Source organism: Phasianus colchicus, chromosome 22 (genome assembly GCF_987193195.1).
Source record: "Phasianus colchicus chromosome 22, bPhaCol1.hap1.1, whole genome shotgun sequence".
Lineage (NCBI taxonomy): Eukaryota > Metazoa > Chordata > Aves > Galliformes > Phasianidae > Phasianus > Phasianus colchicus.
This window is the reverse complement of record NC_143457.1, coordinates 1956692-1976126: the sequence shown is the minus strand read 5'-3', so window position 1 is coordinate 1976126 and position 19435 is coordinate 1956692. Positions and strand designations below refer to the sequence as shown.

At 44.8% G+C, this 19435-nt stretch overlaps 1 protein-coding gene across 1 annotated transcript; it reads right to left on the bottom strand.

The window, feature by feature from the left end:
• Window positions 1–983: 983 nt before the first annotated feature.
• Window positions 984–19402, bottom strand: CLCN6 (Cl-/H+ antiporter 6). Its single transcript, XM_031613641.2, has 23 exons — window positions 19286–19402; window positions 18758–18817; window positions 17338–17403; window positions 17141–17206; window positions 16425–16491; window positions 15921–16027; window positions 15564–15690; window positions 14832–14899; window positions 14628–14686; window positions 13813–13945; window positions 12781–12894; window positions 12385–12551; window positions 11406–11532; window positions 10909–11035; window positions 10433–10586; window positions 10181–10340; window positions 9947–10053; window positions 9496–9682; window positions 8861–9018; window positions 7921–8077; window positions 6600–6707; window positions 6056–6181; window positions 984–4772 (listed from the first exon to the last, which is right to left on the bottom strand). Exons 1-23 carry the CDS (start codon window positions 19364–19366, stop codon window positions 4692–4694), a joined length of 2607 nt encoding a protein of 868 aa, XP_031469501.1. The 5' UTR covers window positions 19367–19402; the 3' UTR covers window positions 984–4691.
• Between the last annotated feature and the right edge of the window lie 33 nt (window positions 19403–19435).

Here is a 19435-nt window from a genome sequence, read left to right as displayed (position 1 = left end):
TCTCCTAACCACCTCTATCACCCCTGATAAAACACATGACAACTACTGTTCTTCAAGCAAGAAACGTCACTGCTTGTATTTTCTGCAAGAAGGTTGATATCACACCAAACTGACAAGCTGCTCCTGACAACACGACCAGAAGTCTCTTCTTTGTGTGTGTGCTTTGGGAGAGAAAGCAGACAAATGAGTGGTAGCCTGTTACCTCCTTTATTTACTGCTATTCTAAGGCAGTTGTTGATGTGCATGGGTTTTAAGACGACAATTGATGTCTCTCATTTCCTTCCGTGTTACTGCATTTATTACCAAGGGTTGAGGCATTTTCCTCCCTTACTATTTTGCTGCCTCTCCTCAACTCTGATTCCTTCCTAGGAAGGCACCTTAATTAAGAGGACCACATCACTTATGTAGAGCCCACAGCAGGGTCTGCTATCCCCTCCCAACAGAAGCTTTCACCCATTTCAGTCCATGCCTATCATGGCTGACTTCGTGTAAGAGCTGCTACGTGCATCCTGCGTACCACAGCAACCCAAGACAGAAAATCAAGCATGGAAAGGCAGTGAGCTCTTAGGTCAAGTACTTATCCAGTGCTCAAGGACTGTACTTACATTTTTAGCCTATAAGCAAGTGATGAAAGATCAAAATTTGCCACAACTTCTTGGCTGTATGCTCACAAACAGGAACTAAACATGAAATTAAAATTAATTTGGAGATATCGTCTGCAAAACAAGAGGTGCAATATTGCACTCTAAACATGGGTTACGTGGAGGAGAGTGGAAAGCATGAGTTCCCAAGCACAATGCAGCTCCTTATCAAACATCTCTTAATCTCTGCCTTTAAAACACCTTTTCTGAGAGAATATAGAGCTAGAGTGGTTGCAACATAAAGGTTTATAAGAATTCCCATTTCTGCCCAGCCTCAGGGCATCTTCTGAATAAACTTAGATCCAGGTAGCTCATAGACAGCAACTACTCCACTTCCTCCAATCACGTTCGTGGGTATTCCCACGTTCTATCAGTTTTATTACAACAAAGGGCAAAAATAAGACAACACTAGAAACATCAAAAGGCTTTGAAGTGCTGAAGGAGACACACAAACATTTTACTCTTAGACATGTTATGGAGTTATGGGTTCATGACATATGGTTACACAAACACTTCCCAAGTGCCATCGTTCAAATAAAAATGATTTCATACAAATTTAAAAAATAATACAATTTATATACACCGTGGAATTAGCTTACATCATTTCATAACAAAAACAGTGCAAAAAGAAACAAATGGAAAGGTAAGTTGCTACCATTGGAATGGCTCACAGTTAATTAACACTGCACAGGAAACCATGAGGCAGGTGCCCCACATTACCCCAAACTTCTGCCATAAATACGAATCCAGTTCTTGGTTCCTCTTCCTTTAGTGTTGTTTTGAGTAACAGGTTGTAGGCACCTATGCTAAAAGTAAATGCCTTGGTAAACCACTAATTAACCAGAAGAAAAGCAGTGAGGGTGTTGTTAGAAAGGAATGCAGCGAGTGGCAAAGTGTGAGAACATGAATGGTTTATTTAGGCAGAGGTGAAATGCTGCATCTCCAAACATCACATAACTTGCCATTTCCCTTCTGCAAGTCATGTATAACCAGTGACTGCACACTCAGATTTCCCCTCAAAAAAAGCTAGGAGGGTCACCTGCTATCACTAGTTAAGATTTCTGTACTGACTGGGTGAAACAGGTGTGCTTTGCAGCAGGAAGGTTTGAATCAGATAGATGTGTAGGCAGGGCAGACAGTGCTGACAGCTGACTGAAGGCTTTCTCATGAGGATGCAGAGCTGGTGCTCAAACTTTGGCAAGATTTTTCAGCCTGTCTTGCCTAAATCACTGAATTCCAGGCCTCAAGGGGAGGAAATCCTGCAGCTACCTCAGCTGCTGCAGCTTGTGCAGAGAAATAAAGCAGGAGGGAACAGCTCATGGCAATTTAAGGACTTCAGATTCAGGTGCAGGGAATGAAAAAAAACCTTCCACACAATCACTCAACATGAGCAAGAAGAAAAGGATTTGGCATGGAGAGACATAGAGCACTCCTTGAGAGGTTCTCTGACAGTATGGGATTGTAACAGCTTGAGCACAAATCCTTGGAATGAAAGGAAGGTTAGCAGAAGCATATTTTAAACAACTGAAGCTTCAGGGAGTGCAAAGGTGTGCTGGAAGTTTCTCAGGGTAGCTTAGTGCAAGACCAGTTTTCAGGGAAAAACCAGATTTTAAAAACCAACTGCAGTACATCCAGAGAAAACAACCTTACTCTATACACAGGGAAACAACTTGGAAGTCAACAGCAGAAGCCAATACCAGCTTGTATGCTCTAAGAACAATGCTACATCTGTCCCAGCTAAGGAGTTGAGATCGAAGGCACAAGATGGGTACTGGCTGCAGGAAAACACCTTTCTTCAACCTAGGAAGTTTAAGAGCTTGCTTGCCTTACCTGAAATGGAGCCAAAGTATTCAGAAGCCAGCAGAACTGCTTTGAGTGGAGGAGACAAGAGCTGTTGCTACAAGCTCCACAGTTAAGAAAGAGAAAAGAATGAATCAGTTTCTGCTCTTTAGTGTCGGTGCCTTTTTAATCAACCCTGGAAAGCAGCCATGGCTAACAAATGGTCCTGGGAATTAAAAAATAAAAGTTAAAAAAAAAATCTAAGTGCTTCTGAACAGCTTTGATAAAAACCTTTCCAGCAGAGCTGTGCTCTGCTCTGTATGACAAGGGCCAATTCTACCTCAACATTTTGTTTCAAGACCCATCTCTAATCTGCAGGACAAAAACTAAGTGCATCCCATGACTTAACCATCTTTCTTGCAAGCACAGCCAGAGAATGTATCTGTCCCTCAGTTATCCAGACTGCAAAGGCAACACAATCATCTAAGGAGCTCCTGTGACTTGAAGAGCCATATGTGAAGACTACAGCTGGTGTCCTAAACACCAAATTTCCTGGCCCTAGCTACAGCAGCTTGCAGAGCGCTGCCCTGCAACAATTAGCTTCCACTAAGTCCAAAAGGCTGCTTTAACAGATGTAGTGCTTAAACATATAAGGAAAGGGCACCATTTCCTCAGGCTCAGTCAGGTAAAGCTTCAACATACATGAATTCCTCATTTCAGAACATAAAATAACGGCCAATTTCCTTCTGCTGCATCTCTCACCTCACTAGGTCCTCATGGCAGACAACAGGTTAAAAGGAGTGCTCAGACACTGTGCAGAAGCTTTCCTGGGACACATTCCCTGTGTTACTTAGCCCAGTCTCTTGGCTGAGAGAATGCTCTGTGCTTTATCAAGCCAATCAACTCCGCAGCCCCTGGAGGCACAACGTTGGCTTCCCACCCACAGTTATCTGCATGCAAAACTCACAAAGGCAGGTGCCTGCTGGAACAATACAGGTGCTGGCCAGGATGGTACCTGCTAAAGCAGTGAACTGGCTGCAACTGGCTTTTAAATGCTGTTTTTACCTTCACAGACATTTGGCTGTTGCAGTTGCAAATGTCATTCCAATCATTTTCAGAGCCAGACAGCCTCACTTACCAACCTGCTGTACAGTCCTAACTGCCAGTCACCAGCAGCAAGTATCCCTCCTGCATGGCAGCCTCAAGTTACACCAGCTCCTCTCACTACAGAGATCATTCAACCAAACATCAGTTATAACTGCCTCCAGAAATCAAAATTCTCTGTAGTGTGAGGAAGTGGGCTTCCCTCCTCTATAGCTGTAGTTTTAAAGGTGTCCCAGGCTCTCTCTGCTGGGTCACTACAAGAACACAGTACCTATAAATACAGGAGTGTCAAGTTGAGTGCCACAACGTACCTTAGGAGCATCTCTTGCAGGGAGATAATGGTAGCAACAGCTAACAGGGAAAAAGAAATCTCCCTTCTCTGAGATGCTCAGTGTATTAAATATTTATAGTCCAGGCAGTAACTAGAATTAAACTGTTTGGAACTCCTGATTTTCCAAAAATGCTCTCAAAAGTCAGCTGTTGTCAAAAAATGTTACATAAAGGATGCTCTCCCATGGAAAGAGTTGAAAACTTAGGGGGGAAAAAAAAATGGAGGCAAGGGTGGAAGAATATGGGAAATTGAGAGCACCCACAAAGTGATGTGCATTTCCAGAGAGTTGGCTTTTTGTGCTGCTTTTGAGAAAAGCCATCTTCCAAAGCAGCAATTTGATAACTTCATTATCTCCTCTCAGCCTTGACAGCTATTCCCCTCTTACACAAGTAAGGCAAAAGTTGCAGGAACAAGAGAGGAAGAGGAGAAGGGAGATGCACAGGAGGACAGGGAAAAGATGGTGCAGTTCTCTGCACAGGGTAGAATGGTGCTAGATGGTTCTTTCATCCAAGCCTCAAAAATAAACCAAACCAAAACAGCAGAACGTATACTGCTGGGACAACATCTGATGAAAGGCTAGGGCACAGGAAAAGAAAAAACCTGGATGAAGAGTGGTCAAACCAAGTGCCTGAGACTAGTCAGTAGCTCTGGACTCAAGCAGTTCCTCTAATTCTCTGGCTAGCAAGATGTTTTCCAGCTCCCCAGGCTTGATATGCGTGTGAGAAGCCAAATGGCCAGTCTTGGGCCTTGTTTGGTCCAAGCAGAATGCAAGCGCGTGTGCAGGCTTGGAAGAGGGAGGCAGCCACACCAGCAGTGGGGCAGGATGGGCAGGGGCATCAAATGGTCTGATAGTGTTGTCTCAGCCTCGCCTGCAGGAATTCGTGGGTCAGGTTGTGCCGAGTGATTATCCCAACAATCTTAAAGAGGAAGAAAAAAAGAAAAGAAAGACATGTCAGTATCACAGACGTGCCACTAAGAGTTGTGCATGGTAGAGCTGCTGTTCTTTCCAACCCAAAAGAGCAAGTGAGAACCTCCAAGCAGTTCTTGGTCAATACAGACTTACAGGGGGGTTCAAGTTCCAAACCTACAGCCCCTTCTTGAAGCACACATCTACAGGCAAGGTACACTGCTTTAATGACACCCAAATGGATAGCTTAGCTCCTGCTATATCTGGACACAGCAATAGTTACCCCTGCTTATAAAGGAAAAGCTATTGGAAATGTCAAAGCTGTCTCATATAGCTTAGAGACATCTCGTTTGCCACATGACAGAATTGCAGATTGCTCACACAAAATTCTAAGCAGCTCTAAAGATGAAGCAGTAAAACAAGCAAAGTGGTGAATGCACACTGACTGTCACCAGCTAGCAGGTCACAAAAGGGGCCCTCTCTGCCAGACTGCTGGGAAAGTCAAACTACACATCTCAGCCAATGAAACAGCTCAGTAATTTTACACAGCGAGAGTTCAGAGCTGGGCTGCTCTCTGGTACTGCAGGAGCATCTTGTATTAAATGTGGAATGAGTTTACAGCGCATGTTTTCCAACAAGTTATTTAGGATAGCTATTAGGAACATCAAAAGGCAAAGACAGCACAGCTGTTTCATTCGGACAGACCAGTTCTGGCTATTATTACCAAGATTTTGTCTCCCTGTGCAGGCTTAAGGGAAACATTTTCTCATTATGCTTATAGGAAGTTACTGACACCTACTGACTACTCCTGCACACTGTAGATGGCAAGAGACAACTACGGTGAAACGAGCACAATTTTGTTTTGCTGCCCCTACAAGTAAGAACAGGATGCAAGCTCCTGTCCAACAGGAAAACCTCCTGTCCCACTATAAGGGAAATTCTACTTTTGGTCTTGAATAAAGCTGTTAAATAAGTGAAATTGTTGACTTCTTAAGAGCTCCAGGACTCTTAAAAGCTACAAGACATGCCTCCACATGCCGTTATAACTTGAGAGAGGAGGCAGTCTGCATGTCCTTTGGGTGAAGACAAGGAGCAGAGTTGAAAACTAAAGATGGTAATGAAGTCACAGCAATTAACAGTGCTCCAGAGTCTTAAGGCCACAACATTCTGACTCCATTAAAATGTGCCTGTTTGACATTAAAACAGATCTTAACTCTCCTAAAGGCAAAAACATTGCAAAAAACCACATCTGCTTCCTTGCTTAACAGAGACTAAACTGAGATAAGGACTTACCTCTCCAACTGCGTTCACAACTGGTAAATGTCTGAGCCCCATTGTCCTAAACAAATTGAAGACTTGAGATACATGAGTGTTTGGAGAAACAGCAAAGGGTGACGGGTTCATGTATGGGGTGACATCCTAAGAAAGAAAAAACAGGATATTATTTACAAAACGCATTTTCAGTAGTTCTGGAAATCACTAATAAGCAATTGCTATAGCCCCTCCAACTCTCTCATCTCTGGACAGCATATCCATCTATGGGAGTATTCTATTTCTCTACAAAGTTATTTTATTTTCAGAAACCTCATTTGTCACAATTGCTTTTAACCCATAATCTTAAGAAAAGCCTAATGCTGCAGAAAGCCTCTAAGCAGGATAAATGTAGGTCCATGAAGCTCCCACACGTAAACAAGGCTGGATGAACACGTGAAAAGCATGTGATGTTGGCCACTGCACAGAGGGTTGAGCTCAACCGTACTCTTAGCACTTTTTAAAGGCTTAAAACAGCTCTAAATGTTTATCAGGAAACACTGTCACATTGCAGTGCATCTCTTACCACTATCATGCGAGGGTTCAGCAATGTGAGGTCCAGGTCATGGATATCTGGATAGCGGGGATAATCCTCTGACATTTCTGCATGAGACAGACGAGGCTGACTTGCACTCTGCAATTAAAACAAATGCCACTGAATCAAGCTGCCACCTTCCCACATAGTTCACAGCCTGCAAGCAGCACAGCTAACAGTGCTTCCCAATGACCTACGCTTATTCAGACTGCCTTCCTCCTCTCCCCACACAAAAATGCCTTTTCCAAAAGCATTCCTCCTAGTTGCTCATCTCAGTAAAACCATACAACGAGAGTAATGGATATGCTCTCCAAATTCTGGCACGTCCTGGTTGAAAAGGACTTGATGGTACTGACAAGCTGGATGTAAGCCAGCAGTGTGTCCACACAGCCCAGAAAGCCAACCATATCATGGGCAGCATCAAAAGAAGCACAGTCAGCAGGTTGAGGGAGGTGATCCTGCCCCTCTGCTCTGCACTGGTGAGACCTCACCTGGAGTATTGTGTCCAGATGTGGAATCCTCAAAACAGAGACACATGGACCTGTTGGAGCATGCCCAAAGGGGACCACAAAAATGGAACACCTCCCTGCATAGACAGGCTAGGAGCTGGGGCTGTGCAGCATGGAGAAAAGGCGGCTCCAGGGCCTGTCAGTATTTAAGAAGGGGACAGACTCTTTAGCAGGGTCTGTTGTGATGGGACAAGGGAAAATGGTTTCCAACTAGAGCAGGGGAGATTTAGATTGCATATAAGGAAAAAGTGTTTATTTTACAATAACAATGAAGCCCTGGCATGGATCGAATATCTCCAAAGATTGGACTCCCAGGTCAGGATGAATGGGGTTCTTAGCACCTGATTGAGCTGTAGGTGTTCACTGCAGGAGAGTTGGACTAGATGACCTTTGAAGGCCCTTTCCAACCCCAAAATTTCATGAACATGTGGGAAGGAAAAAAATAGGATTGTGAAAACTGGGCCCCAAACACAGATGCTCATAATGATTTCAGCAATAGCTGAAGATCTTCTGGTAAAAGCTTGGCTCATTGGCAGCAAGAAGACACAGTATATGCTGCTGCTTGCCCTACTTGTATTTTAAGATCCATTCTCCATTCCCCAGTTTTACTTGCGCCTTCATGCAACAGACACTTGCATGAGCCAATTTTCTTCATCCCAAATACAGTAGCTGTTCTCTTTCCTTAGATGTAAAATGTTAAAAATAGGCAAAATATTCTTGTCTGCCCATAAATATTGTCCCCAGCTTGCTGAACTCAGAGGGCAGAGATGTCTTTGCTACAGTTCTAGATTAGGAAGACTCACTGACTGGCTCTCGGAGTAACAAACACCCCTGACAAGGAGGGTGACCAGCTGTGAGCGCAAGATCAAGCCATGGAAGGTCAAAGGTCTGAAACGTTCCTCCATGGTCCACTCTTCACTGGGAGACTGGTCAGGATACAGATTGGGGTAAGGAGTGTATCTGTGAATAAATGCATGGTGTAAGTTGCCTGAACATAAGGAGAAACACACATCCCATCCTCCAAAACAACTGCTATTTCTGGTCTTTGCAACCTTCTCCAGAATATTTCAGGGATTCTTGCGAGAGACAAGCAAGTCATTTCTACAGACAACCAGCAAAGGGTCAAATGCCATTACCATGGAAAGAGCATTACACCAGCAGCAGAGTGGAAATAGTCTCCTAACTATCAGTTTAAGTTCACTTCCTACTAAAGCAGTTTTCAGTGCCAAATTACTCAGATTCTAATAAAAGCTGGAGTATCTGGTGGGATGGCAGTGTGCAACTCCACCCATACATGTCACAACACTAGGTTAGAAACTGATTAACCACACTGGGCTTCTGCTTGGAAACAACTGCAATACATGCCTATTGACTCAGCCTAGTTACCAGAAAGGTGATATCAAGTACTACAGAAAAAACTCATTAGCTCCTCTCTTGGGAGGAATGAGCTTCACAGAGCACTCAGGTTTTTTTGCAGAAAATAAGGTATCAATTTCTACAGCAAAAGCATTTCCCCAGGTAGTCCATCCTCTCCAGGTAATATTTCTGTGTAGATACTTGATGGAAATTTAAATTAAAAAGTCAGCATCAAACTATTATCCTAGGACTCAGTGCAGGTTCCAGCACTGCCTAATGAGTCCTGACAACAGTTCTAAAACATGGATGCTAGTACTGCTTCCTCCAGCATATGAAGTAATGGGGACTGTATAGAAACACCCTGTTTCTAAACCTTTATGATCTCACCTTCTCTCTAGCATTTGTTGCAGCAAATCCTCCTTTTCTGGTGGCTCCTCTGTTGTTATGTGCTCATCGCACATGTTGCGCAGCTCACTCGAAGGATAGGATTTCATGGACTGACTCCGTTTGCGCTGCTCTCCAGCTCGGGTGAGAATGCTGGATTTCTGTGCACAACAATGTTCAGATATTCACTGAGCAGGTCAACAACTGTCAAAGAGTGACTACAAACTGTTTGCTTAGGAAGTCAGGCACCTTTTTGCTAGATTCATTATTCACTGCAACTTTGTTTCCCCCTTCCTCCTTATGTGAACGAGAGAAGCATTTAGGCAATTATTATCAGGTTCAAATGTGGATTCAATACTTCAGTGCTGAATCCAGAATTTCTCCATGTCTATCCTGAACTGGTTACTTAAAAGGAACCTTCCTCACTTTTGCTTCTAGAAATGCAGCCCTCTGTTCTGCCTCTGTCGTGATCAGGAGAATGGAATGAAACTGCATTTCTGGAAAGTTTGTATTTTGGTAGGTGCTCGTGTCTGGTCTGAATCCTGCACTGAAAATCATCTACATAACAAAGGAAGGGGTCTTCCACCTGCACAACCAAACTCTTTATTCTTGGACTTGCTGAAAAAGCAGCTTCTTACCTTGAATTTGATGTTGTTGCTGATCAGCTGATTTCCCTTCATGAACTCCCTCTCGTTGCCCCGATTCTCAGTCACAACAGGGAAGGCATGATGAACAGTTGTGCGCAAGATGCTAACGAGGGATTGGATCCGAGTGTGGGGGTAGACATAGGTCAGGTTGGGTTCCATGATGTCGCTGGCTCGTAGTCTGAGGAAACAGAAAAATCCAAGATTGCTGCATGCATCTCATCAGCTCCTCAGATCTCCACCTGTCCAACCCTCCTCAGCAAGGGCTCCAGCACCTATTTCCTGCTCAGGCCTGATGCACAACTTCCAGCTCCTCTCACAGCAGTTGATGCAGCCAGGTTTGTTGGACATGCAGCAACATCCTTTCTCATTACAACATTCCTTTCTGAGGAATGTTTCTAAGACAAACTCTAACCCACAGCCCTGCCAAGAGTAGCAGCCTTACTTATCCATTTCCACCTCTGTTTCCCACTCTAGAAGAGGCACTCCTCTCAAGTTCACATGGATGTCATAGATTCCTTTGTTGAAAAAGTCTCCTGTCCATTTGGCTACCTGTGGAGCAAACAGAAGGCCTCCTGAGTTGTTCCCCCAAGTAAAAGACTTCTTGGCTCAAGGTGGCCACAGTAGAAAGAAAGATTCAGGGCTGGCACATGCTCGACAAGCCAGAGTTAAGACTCACCATGAGTGTGATCATTATTGGGAGCCCATAGGTGATTTCATTGGTGGATTCAATTAAGATTACAGTCAGGCTAATTGTCATCCGGACCACCCCTCCCAGGAATGCTGCTGCCCCAATCAGTGCGAAGGTTCCTGAGTAGATGTGATCCAAGCCAATATAGCTAGGGGAAAACAAAGAGCCCTGAGATTAGAATAACCTGACTGAGAGCTCAGCATGCACCTGCAGCACATCTCTCACACACATTCAATGCACCTTTTGAGGAGGTTGGCGACCAGGCGTCCGAAGGCAGCCCCACAAAGCAGTGATGGCACAAAAAGACCACTGGGCACAGAGATCCCGTATGTCCAGCAGGAGAGTAAGAAATAGAGAAGGAAGAACAAGGAGAGTGTGACTGGGCTGAAAGTACCTGCAACACAAGAATAATCATGACTAAAGGAGAAAAGGTCTGTGGAACAGATAGCAGTCTTCCACCATCCACCCTTCAGCTCACAGCAGACCCATCTCACAACAGTCTCACAGTTCAAACACACATGAAGACAGTGAGTAAGCAGAAAAGAAGGAAAAGCAGGCCTTTCTTTTCATGGAGAGGTCTTTACTCTCTTGTACCAGCAGCCCCGTGAGCTTGAAGATGCTTTTAGCTTTATGGTTCTTGCAACAAGACTGTTTTCAAGCAAAATGAAGCTCTGAACCCTAAGAATAGCACAAGGCACTGCCTGCTAGCTACTCACCATCTTGATGGAAGAGCTGGAGGATAGCTGACTCCTGAGGGTTGAAGAAGAGGGTGGCCATGTCATTATAGGTTTCATTTGGGCAGAAAAATGTTTTGATGCTTGAATTCACATCTTCTGACATGCCCTGATGAAGAACACAAAGGACATGAAGAGTTAAAATCTACTCCCTGCTATGTCAGCCATTGTGTAGAATGGGAGTAACCCTTCTGTACAGGGCTCTCAGCACATAATTTGAGATGATCAGACCAAAACAACAATGGCAGACATTAGGCCTGCAGCATCAACACACTGATTCACAGCTTGAGCATATTTGCCAAACTACAAAAGCACAAACTGCAGCTTTCACTATTACCTTAAGGTTCTGCAACTGCCCATAAGCTTCCATTCAAATTTTCTGTACATACTGCATGGCATCAAGAGCTCGTTACCTGCCTGTAGTCTTCTGATGGGTGAATATGAAGACGACAAACATGGAATCATGGAAGATTTCTCACCTGCATACTCAAAGTGTCATTGCCAGTGTGACTGGTGGAAGACATCTGCCGGCACTCCCCCAGAACCATGGAGGCCACAAAGACGACAACGGTTGTAGTCAGTGACACAAGCAGGCTCTCCAAGACTCTGTAAGCACACAGCAGAAACCACACACTGAAGCCACACATAGACCCATAACCCAGTGTGGGCTCTGACTCTGAAATAGGAAGAAGCAGACACCACAGCTTAATACTTGAAAGCAGGGGAGCCTGCAAGCCAGGCTGAATTATGACTTGGTGGCCAGGATTGCATTAGCTCCCTTTTTTAATTTCCTGTCCCTTAAAGGAGCTATTTCTGTTCTCAGAACACCTAGTCACATATAAAAAGCCACAGGGAAGAGCTCAGTGATGATGCTGTTCACATGGAAACAATGTTCTCTGTATCTTTACAACATAGATGACTATCCTGTCTAGACACGCTGGACAGGTTGATGCACAGTCTCTCCTACCTCCTTCCCAGCTACTGAAATACCTTTTCCTTTTCCCCTCTAAACCTGGGCTTCTCATTTAAGAACACTGCCTACATCAGTCAGCTTCCAGAACTGCATGGCAATTCTCTAAATGCCTCAGGCAGAGATTAGTTGTGGTTTCAACCACACAAGATAACAATCTACTCTTTCTACATCTGTTTGGACAAGATACAGAAGAATCCTGCATGGAGATGAAGCTCTATTTTGCTCAGGTATAAACATGAGAGCCCCCTTCACAGCCCGTATAGGGGGATTCCAGCCTTTGGTACTCCACCATAGTAATTACAGAAACAGCAATAAACTGTAAGAATTCATTTTTGGTTTTCATTTTTAAATTTCTATAGATGCTTCATTTTGTGATTTCAATATGAATACATCCAGCTTTTCCTCCAGTCCTCTAGATTGATGCATTTGCTTTGGGATGTTGAACACAATGAGACAGCTGCACAAGCTCAAGAGAGCACAAATACCTGACAAGCTTTGGTTTGGGATGCACATTCCGCATGCGGTACTTTGCGAGCCTCTTGTTCAGACAGTTGAAGGTGGCTCCAAGAAGACCTCCTACAATTCCCATCAGAATGAAGAAGCCCAAGTCCACAGCTGTCCAGAGGTGGCACTTCTTATCAGACTCAGAACACTGTGCAATAAAGCATAAGGAACCCATTAGTAGCTGTAGTTTCCTGCCACTGCTTCTGCCTTAACAGCAAGATAGCTACGACCATAGTGGAGCAAACCTGTCTTAGGCCATCAGTGTGCTGCTGCTAAACATAATGGCCCTTAAATCAAACACACAGACATGTATCCACAAAACCAGCAAGAAATACTGAACTGACCAAAGAGGGAATAACAGCAGTGCTAAATCTTACCTTGAACTCTCCAAAGTTCAGCAGACCAGGGAGCTGAAAAGACCCCCAACTCCCAAACTGAATCCCAGAGCGGAAGAAATTCAGGGTGAAGGTGGCAGCCATGGAACAGAAAAGCTAAGCAAGTTAAAACATGGAAAGAAATTAATTAATCACAATTAAAACTGGCACAGTCAGCCCTTCCTTCAGACTTATGGCTGGAGAAAGAAGCATCAGAACCCTTATGAAAATGGTCATTATGCTTCATGAACACCAAGCCATATGAAAATGGTCCTACTGAGGGTGCCCATTTCCTGCTGCAAAAGAGAGCAGGCTTAGAAGGCACTACTATAATCAACTGATCCAGCTTCCCACATAAGAAGAGTTAGGAATTTCACCCAGTAATTCCTCCAGCATTTTTTTTTAATCAGAGATAGTAATTTACAGTTAAGAAAAAATTACAAGGCACTAACACAGCTTGTTCAGAGGGGGAATTGAGGCCTTCTGACAGAGCTGCCATTTTAGCAAATCCCTGGCTCCTCAAATCCCTGCTGAGAAACAGCAGACTAACTGAATCCCACCAACAGGGCAGTTTGTGTAAGAAACACCAAAAACATAATGAGATACGACACGTTGTTAGAAAAACTGTCAACTTCACAAAACCAAGCACTATGGGCAGAAAAATCCACAAACAGAATGTACAGGGCATTGCTGCAGTACAGCTCCTCAAGGCACAGGACAGCAGAAAGAAATTCAGCACCTGCTTACTCTGCTCTCAGAGAAATGGGTTGCAAAGGTCCAGGCATAAAAGCCATTTCTCTCATGTACTTGAGAAAACTATGCCACCTATAAAGCTGTCTTGTAGTTCTGGACAGTACCAGATTACTCTCTGCCCTTGATCTGTATTAATTCTGGGGCACTGATAGAGAAAGCAATCTCTCCCCTACCAGGAGGGCTCAGGAGGAGACACAGAATAATGTGAATGCCTTCACAGACAAGTTCTCTCCAAGGTCCAGCTCAAGGAAGAGACACAGAGAGAGCCAGGCACCTACTTACCACTTTCCATGTAAGTCCTTGGTTCCAGAAGGAGGAACCTTCTTCCAGGCTGAAAAGAGTACCTCCAATTGGGGCTCCAAAGGCAGCTGCAACCCCTGCAGCTGCTCCAGCAGATACAAAGTCCCTTTTATCCCTGAAGAAGAAAAGAACACCAGTTTAGCAGCAGAGTGCTGTGAACGTGCTTATAGATCGCACAAAATAAGGAACAGTTCCCATTTATTGATATATTCTAAGGATGTGTGAGTAACAGTGGGGAGAAGTACTGGCCATGGAAAACAACACCATTTGATCAGCAAGCTGTTGCAGCACCATGCTCTTTTTCTAGAGCACCAATACAGAACAAAGCACCGTGGTGCTACATGACTGCTAAGTATACAAGGAAACATCCCAAATCATGGTGCTCCAGCATCACCTGGAAAAATTCCAGAGAGGGAAGGGCAAGCTTTTGTTCACATTCAGGTGGAACCGCCTTCTCTGGAGCCTATCTTGGTCATAGAGGGTGCATAACTGAGCTTGTTACCAACAATGAAACCATTTAACTACTCAGATAAAAGGTTTTAAGTAGGTAGAGATTTGCTGAGCAGTATGAAAGAACATTGGTGAATATGGAGATCAGAGCTGGGATTCCTTAAGGACAGCATGGAAGAGTCACGTTACGGATCCTGGTGCTGTCTTGCTGCAGAATGAGGCTGCAGGATGCTACAGAAAAAAATAAGTGACTGATTCATCTCAGGCAGCCACCCTCCTCCCAAGGAAGTCTGCTCAATTCGCCCTTCCTTCCCCTTTCCCTCTTCTCCTCACCCTGCAGACAGTACCTGTCACTGCGGAAATATGGGAAGTTGAACTGGATCTTCCTCAGTGAGATACTCTGGAACTACAAAGAAAGTAAAGATTTAGAAAATGCAGGTGATAGAAACTTACTACTCACAGTACTCTTACACAAAGCAGTAGTGTGGACTGCTGCTCCCTAATCAATGTCTTGAAGAACAGAATGATTTTCTGCCCAGGCCAGCACTAACCTGGGGCAAACCTGCACCCACGACAGCACCGCTGTGGATCATCGGACCTTCCTTCCCAACAAAAAGACCTGGAAAAATAAGATTGATAAGTCACACAGAATCACCAAGGTTGGAAAGGACCTTCAAGATCATCCAGTCCAACCACCCACCTATCACCAATAGTACTCACTAAAAGTAATCAGTATATTTCCTGCCCTCTTCCTTGCTGACAATGCCAGGACAGATCATCTCACCACTTCCATGGCATGGCACCACTCCTCTGTACCAGGCCATAAGGTATACAAATGGTTTCCAACACCTCAGCTGAGTTCAGGCTCCTCTCTCCTCTCTAGGGAAAGGGAGCTGTTGAACCCTGTGCCCCACAAAGATTTGTGAACAGACTTGCAAATCGGGCAGAAGTACTCAAAGACTACTCCCTCAGTGACCCTGAACTCCCCAGGTTACTGTGTGCCCTGCTGCTTACAACACAGCCTCCTTCAGGCTGCTCTAAATAACATGTTCTGGAGAATTCTCATGTCTCCCTCTGAGCCACAGAGTGATGCTTCTTGCTAACCAACCTAGAAGAGCACCTGCTCCCTTAACAGCTCCATTCCTTCTGTCTTACTGACTCTCACAACTAGCCCATCAAAATCATTTCACCAGAAAGGCAGAGAAGCCTTCTGCGTCCTCCACCTTCATTTCTCTCCCGTCAGTGATTCCTTGCCCAAACAAGATATTCACAGCCCTTCTTACCTCCTGCTACACTGAAGAGCACTCCCACAGCTTTGCACACCACCGTCCGGAGCCGCACAACCCCTGGAACTTTTACCCCATTGAGGTAGCACTTAATTTCAGGAATTCCTGATCCAGCTGCCACAGGCTGCAGAAAGGAAACACTGATGCTGTGCTACACTGATGTCAAAGCTGACTGACAACATCTCAATCAGAAGGCACAGCAGGGGATCGAGAGACATTATTTAGCTAAATCAAATGACACTGTGAAGTTAGTAGGATGCCTTGGGCTGTGGGCAAGAAGGAAGCTTCATACCTAGAACCCATGTCAGAGTAAAGGAAGAATGTGTAAAGTGCAGCAGTGGACTTAAATCTTACCTGGATCAGGACTAGAAGACTTGCAAGAAAAACAAAGGTCAAGTTGAACCCCAGCAGCTCCAGTAAAGACAAGGCAAGACAGCCTTTCTCAGTGCATTCTTCCACCGCTGCACGAAGGGTCAAGGAAAACAACAACATTCCTCCCATTAACACACAATCATTTGGTGTTGTCTGGTACCAAGAGCCAAACTTGTGCTTCCAACTCCAGCCAGGGCAGATGACAACCCATCAGAGAACCCATCACCCAGCCAGAGCTCAAGGGTGAGCTATAAGGAAGGGAAACAACTCAATCTTTCAGAGATTAGCCTTTGCCCACATACTGATACCGAAACTACTTACTTGGTTTCGAGGGCTGAACAACACAGGCATATTCAAACCTGATTAATCAACAATGTGATTGATGGCAAAAGTCTAAAAGAATCAGCTGCTCTGAGCAAAACATGGCAATAGGAAGAAAAGGGTCACTCGAGTCCAACAGGACTCCAACCATCAGATAAAAGATACAGCTTTGTACGACGCGGAACTTGAGCTGGGTAAAGAGCCGCACAAAGAAATCCACAAAGAGGCCCACCTATGAAAAAAAAGACAGACCTGTCATCAGAAATCACTACATACAAGCAACAAAGACCACCCTCCAGCAAGCCCTACCAGGAATACACACACGTGAGAGGACAGAAGATGAAGAATGCAGAGTAAGTATTCAGAGTAAAGTAACTTGGGAAGCTTAAATTCAGTGCCTCCCTTGTTCTCACTGAGACAGATCCATCCCAGAATTATTTCACTCCAGAGCATTAATCTGGTAGCATTTTTAACACCTACAACATATGTCATGGTACAGGAGAAAGCTGATGTTTAACTGAGGCATTAACACAGTCAGAAAAGCTGATTTTCAAGCACATACAGTGAAGTCTGCGCTGCCAAACATAAACACGGCTCAACTGTAAAATGGCATTCTGTTTGATTAAGTGCTCACTTTAGACAAGTTCTGCAGAGTTAAAGAATTTGTAAGAATACTTTGCAAAGAAAATACAGCAACATCTGGAAGAAGAAAAAGCTCTCCTGGAATATAATGCATCAACACTGTGCTTTAATTCCCAAAAGCCGCCTCCAACTAGGAAGTTCTCCACTTCATGAACATAAATGTTTACTCATCTTCCCTCCTTTGCCACTGACTTCAAACTTATTCCTGCTGATCTTATCCCAAACAGCATGATCCTTACCAGTCCTGTGCAGACTCCAATGGCAAAAACCATCACCCATTTCACTGCTTCATAGTTCCGGGCTTTCTGTTTAGAAATAGGATTAAAAAAAAAAAAAAAAGAGCCTGGTCAAAGGAACATACAGAGATCAGAAAAAGGTGGACTTTCTACAGCTTTAGCTCTCAAGATACTAAAAGCTGAAAAAAACAAGTTCCTACCTTGTTGTCCATGCTCTCCAAAACTTCCAAGTATGGGTCATTGATACAGCGATCATAATCCAAGCTCTGGAAGAAAGCCAAAAGGTCAACCTAAGAACATCAGCTGCTATGGACTGTGCAAGAATCTGCTCACAGATGACCTTGTTAAAGATTACAGAAGTCATTACTTCCCCAAAGCTTGTTTTGCAAACAAGCGTGGGAGGCAAAACTTCTGTAAGCAACTTTGTTTAAGTATTTCCAGCAGAGCCAGGCTCTGAGAATTGAGAAGTTAAAGAGCAGATCAGGATAGGGAACAAAATAAACTGATTAATACAACTTTAAATTAAAGTCAGAATGTACAGATTTAGACCTTACTTTTTTAGGTACTTCCAATGTGACAGTGCAAGGGGTAACATCAGATTTAATCTTCAATTACAGCAGAAGCTCTAGGTAGGAATTCTCAACAGGCAGCATCAGCTCTGAACTTCATCAGAGGAGGGAGTTAAAGTAATAGTTGTCCCACTGTAGTCACAAAGTATCACTACTTTCTACCTGTATCAACTTCACTTTTTTGAGCCAAAGGGTAACAGGTTGGTGTTCCACCAAGTAGTAACAGCTTGCTGACATCCATGCTGACAGCAGCTCCTCTAAATAACTCAGGGCCACTATTCAGACACTTAACAACCAATAATCTCCTGTAGGATTCAGGACCTGATAGATGGGAAGATCTGCTTTGAACCAGCACGACACCACAGTCAGCAATAAAACAGTGAGCAAGGAGTTGTGGATGCTTTCTACAGCCACAATGACATAAGACCACAAGAGAATGTACATTTCATGTTGTTTATTTTTAAAAAGCAAGAAAACAGATTCAGAAAATGCACTTTCTTAATAAGAAGCTGACTTAAGCAGCAGATGTTCAAGACCTACTCAGAGCACAGGGCTCTAACCTACAAATGCCATGTCAATGGATGCAGAGCAGGTCTTTGCAGAAGCAGCAGCTTTTGGCATTCCTGTAGTGCCAAGGAAATCTAACTGTAGTGATGCAGTTTGATTGCTTGCCCCATTTCAGACTCAAACTGATCAAAAGCTGCGTGCATTTCTTTCACAGAATCACAGAACTGTAGGGGTTGGAAGGGAGATCATCAAGTCCAACTCTCTGCCAAAGCATTTTCTCTACAACAGTTCATACAGGAAAGCGTGCAGACAAATCCTGAGCAGCTCCAGAGAAGGAGACTCCATCACCTCTGTGGGCAGCCTGCCCCAGTGCTCCTTCACTCTGACAGTAAAGTTCTTCCTTACATTAATACAGAACTTTGATGTGGCCGTTTTGGCTCATTGCTCCTTGTTCTATTGCTGCAAAAGGAGACCAGCCCCACTGATGTGACTCCTGCACTTGAGATGTTTAGGAAGTTGATGGGAGCTGATGCTTATTGCTCACCTCATAGTCTTTGCGTGGCAGGATCTCATCTTCCTCCTCATGAGTTTCTCCCAGGATTGTCTACAGAACAAAAGGGCAACATGAAATGAAAAATCATCAGCGGGATGAATGCAGATCCCAAAACGAGGATCGCTGCACACAAAGCTAAGGTGTGGGCAATGAAAACATCGCTTATGTCAGATAAATGCACAACCACAGAGCAGAATCAGAGTACCGTTAAGCCCTCTAAGGTCATTCAGCCCACATCCCTCAGAGCCACACCTCCACACCGCACACCCCCAGGGATGCCGAGCCGCTTATTCCAGCCGTGTCAGCACATCGCCACCCCGCACAGGGCTTTACGTTACAGCTCAGCAGCAGGAAGGGCAGCACGGCAGGCAACGGGGAGGCGGGCTGAGGCGGCAGGGCCCAGCGCCATAGCAACACCCAACGCCCGCCCGCTCTCAGGCACTCCCCGGCCCGAGGCTTAGCGACGAAGCACGGCCGCAGGGCGAGCGGCCGGACACGCGCGGGGCTCCACAGCCGTACCAGCTCCTCAGGGGTGCGGCTTTCCCGCTCTCCGCAGCACTGCGGGCAGCAGCAGCACAGCGACCCGCCGCACCCCGCCATCTTCCGCCGGCGCCGCCCGCCCGCCGAGCACGTGATCTCGCGGCGCTCACGTGACGCGGCGACGGACGG

Excerpts from the sequence above, each read along its gene's own strand:
- CLCN6 (XM_031613641.2), bottom strand. The coding sequence starts at position 19,366 with ATGGCGGGGTGCGGCGGGTCGCTGTGCTGCTGCTGCCCGCAGTGCTGC. Across the intron at positions 11,533-12,384 it reads CCCAAACCAAAGCTTGTCAG|AGTCTTGGAGAGCCTGCTTG; the intron begins GTATTTGTGCTC and ends GTGTGCTTACAG. Across the intron at positions 10,054-10,180 it reads CAATAATGATCACACTCATG|GTAGCCAAATGGACAGGAGA; the intron begins GTGAGTCTTAAC and ends TTTGCTCCACAG.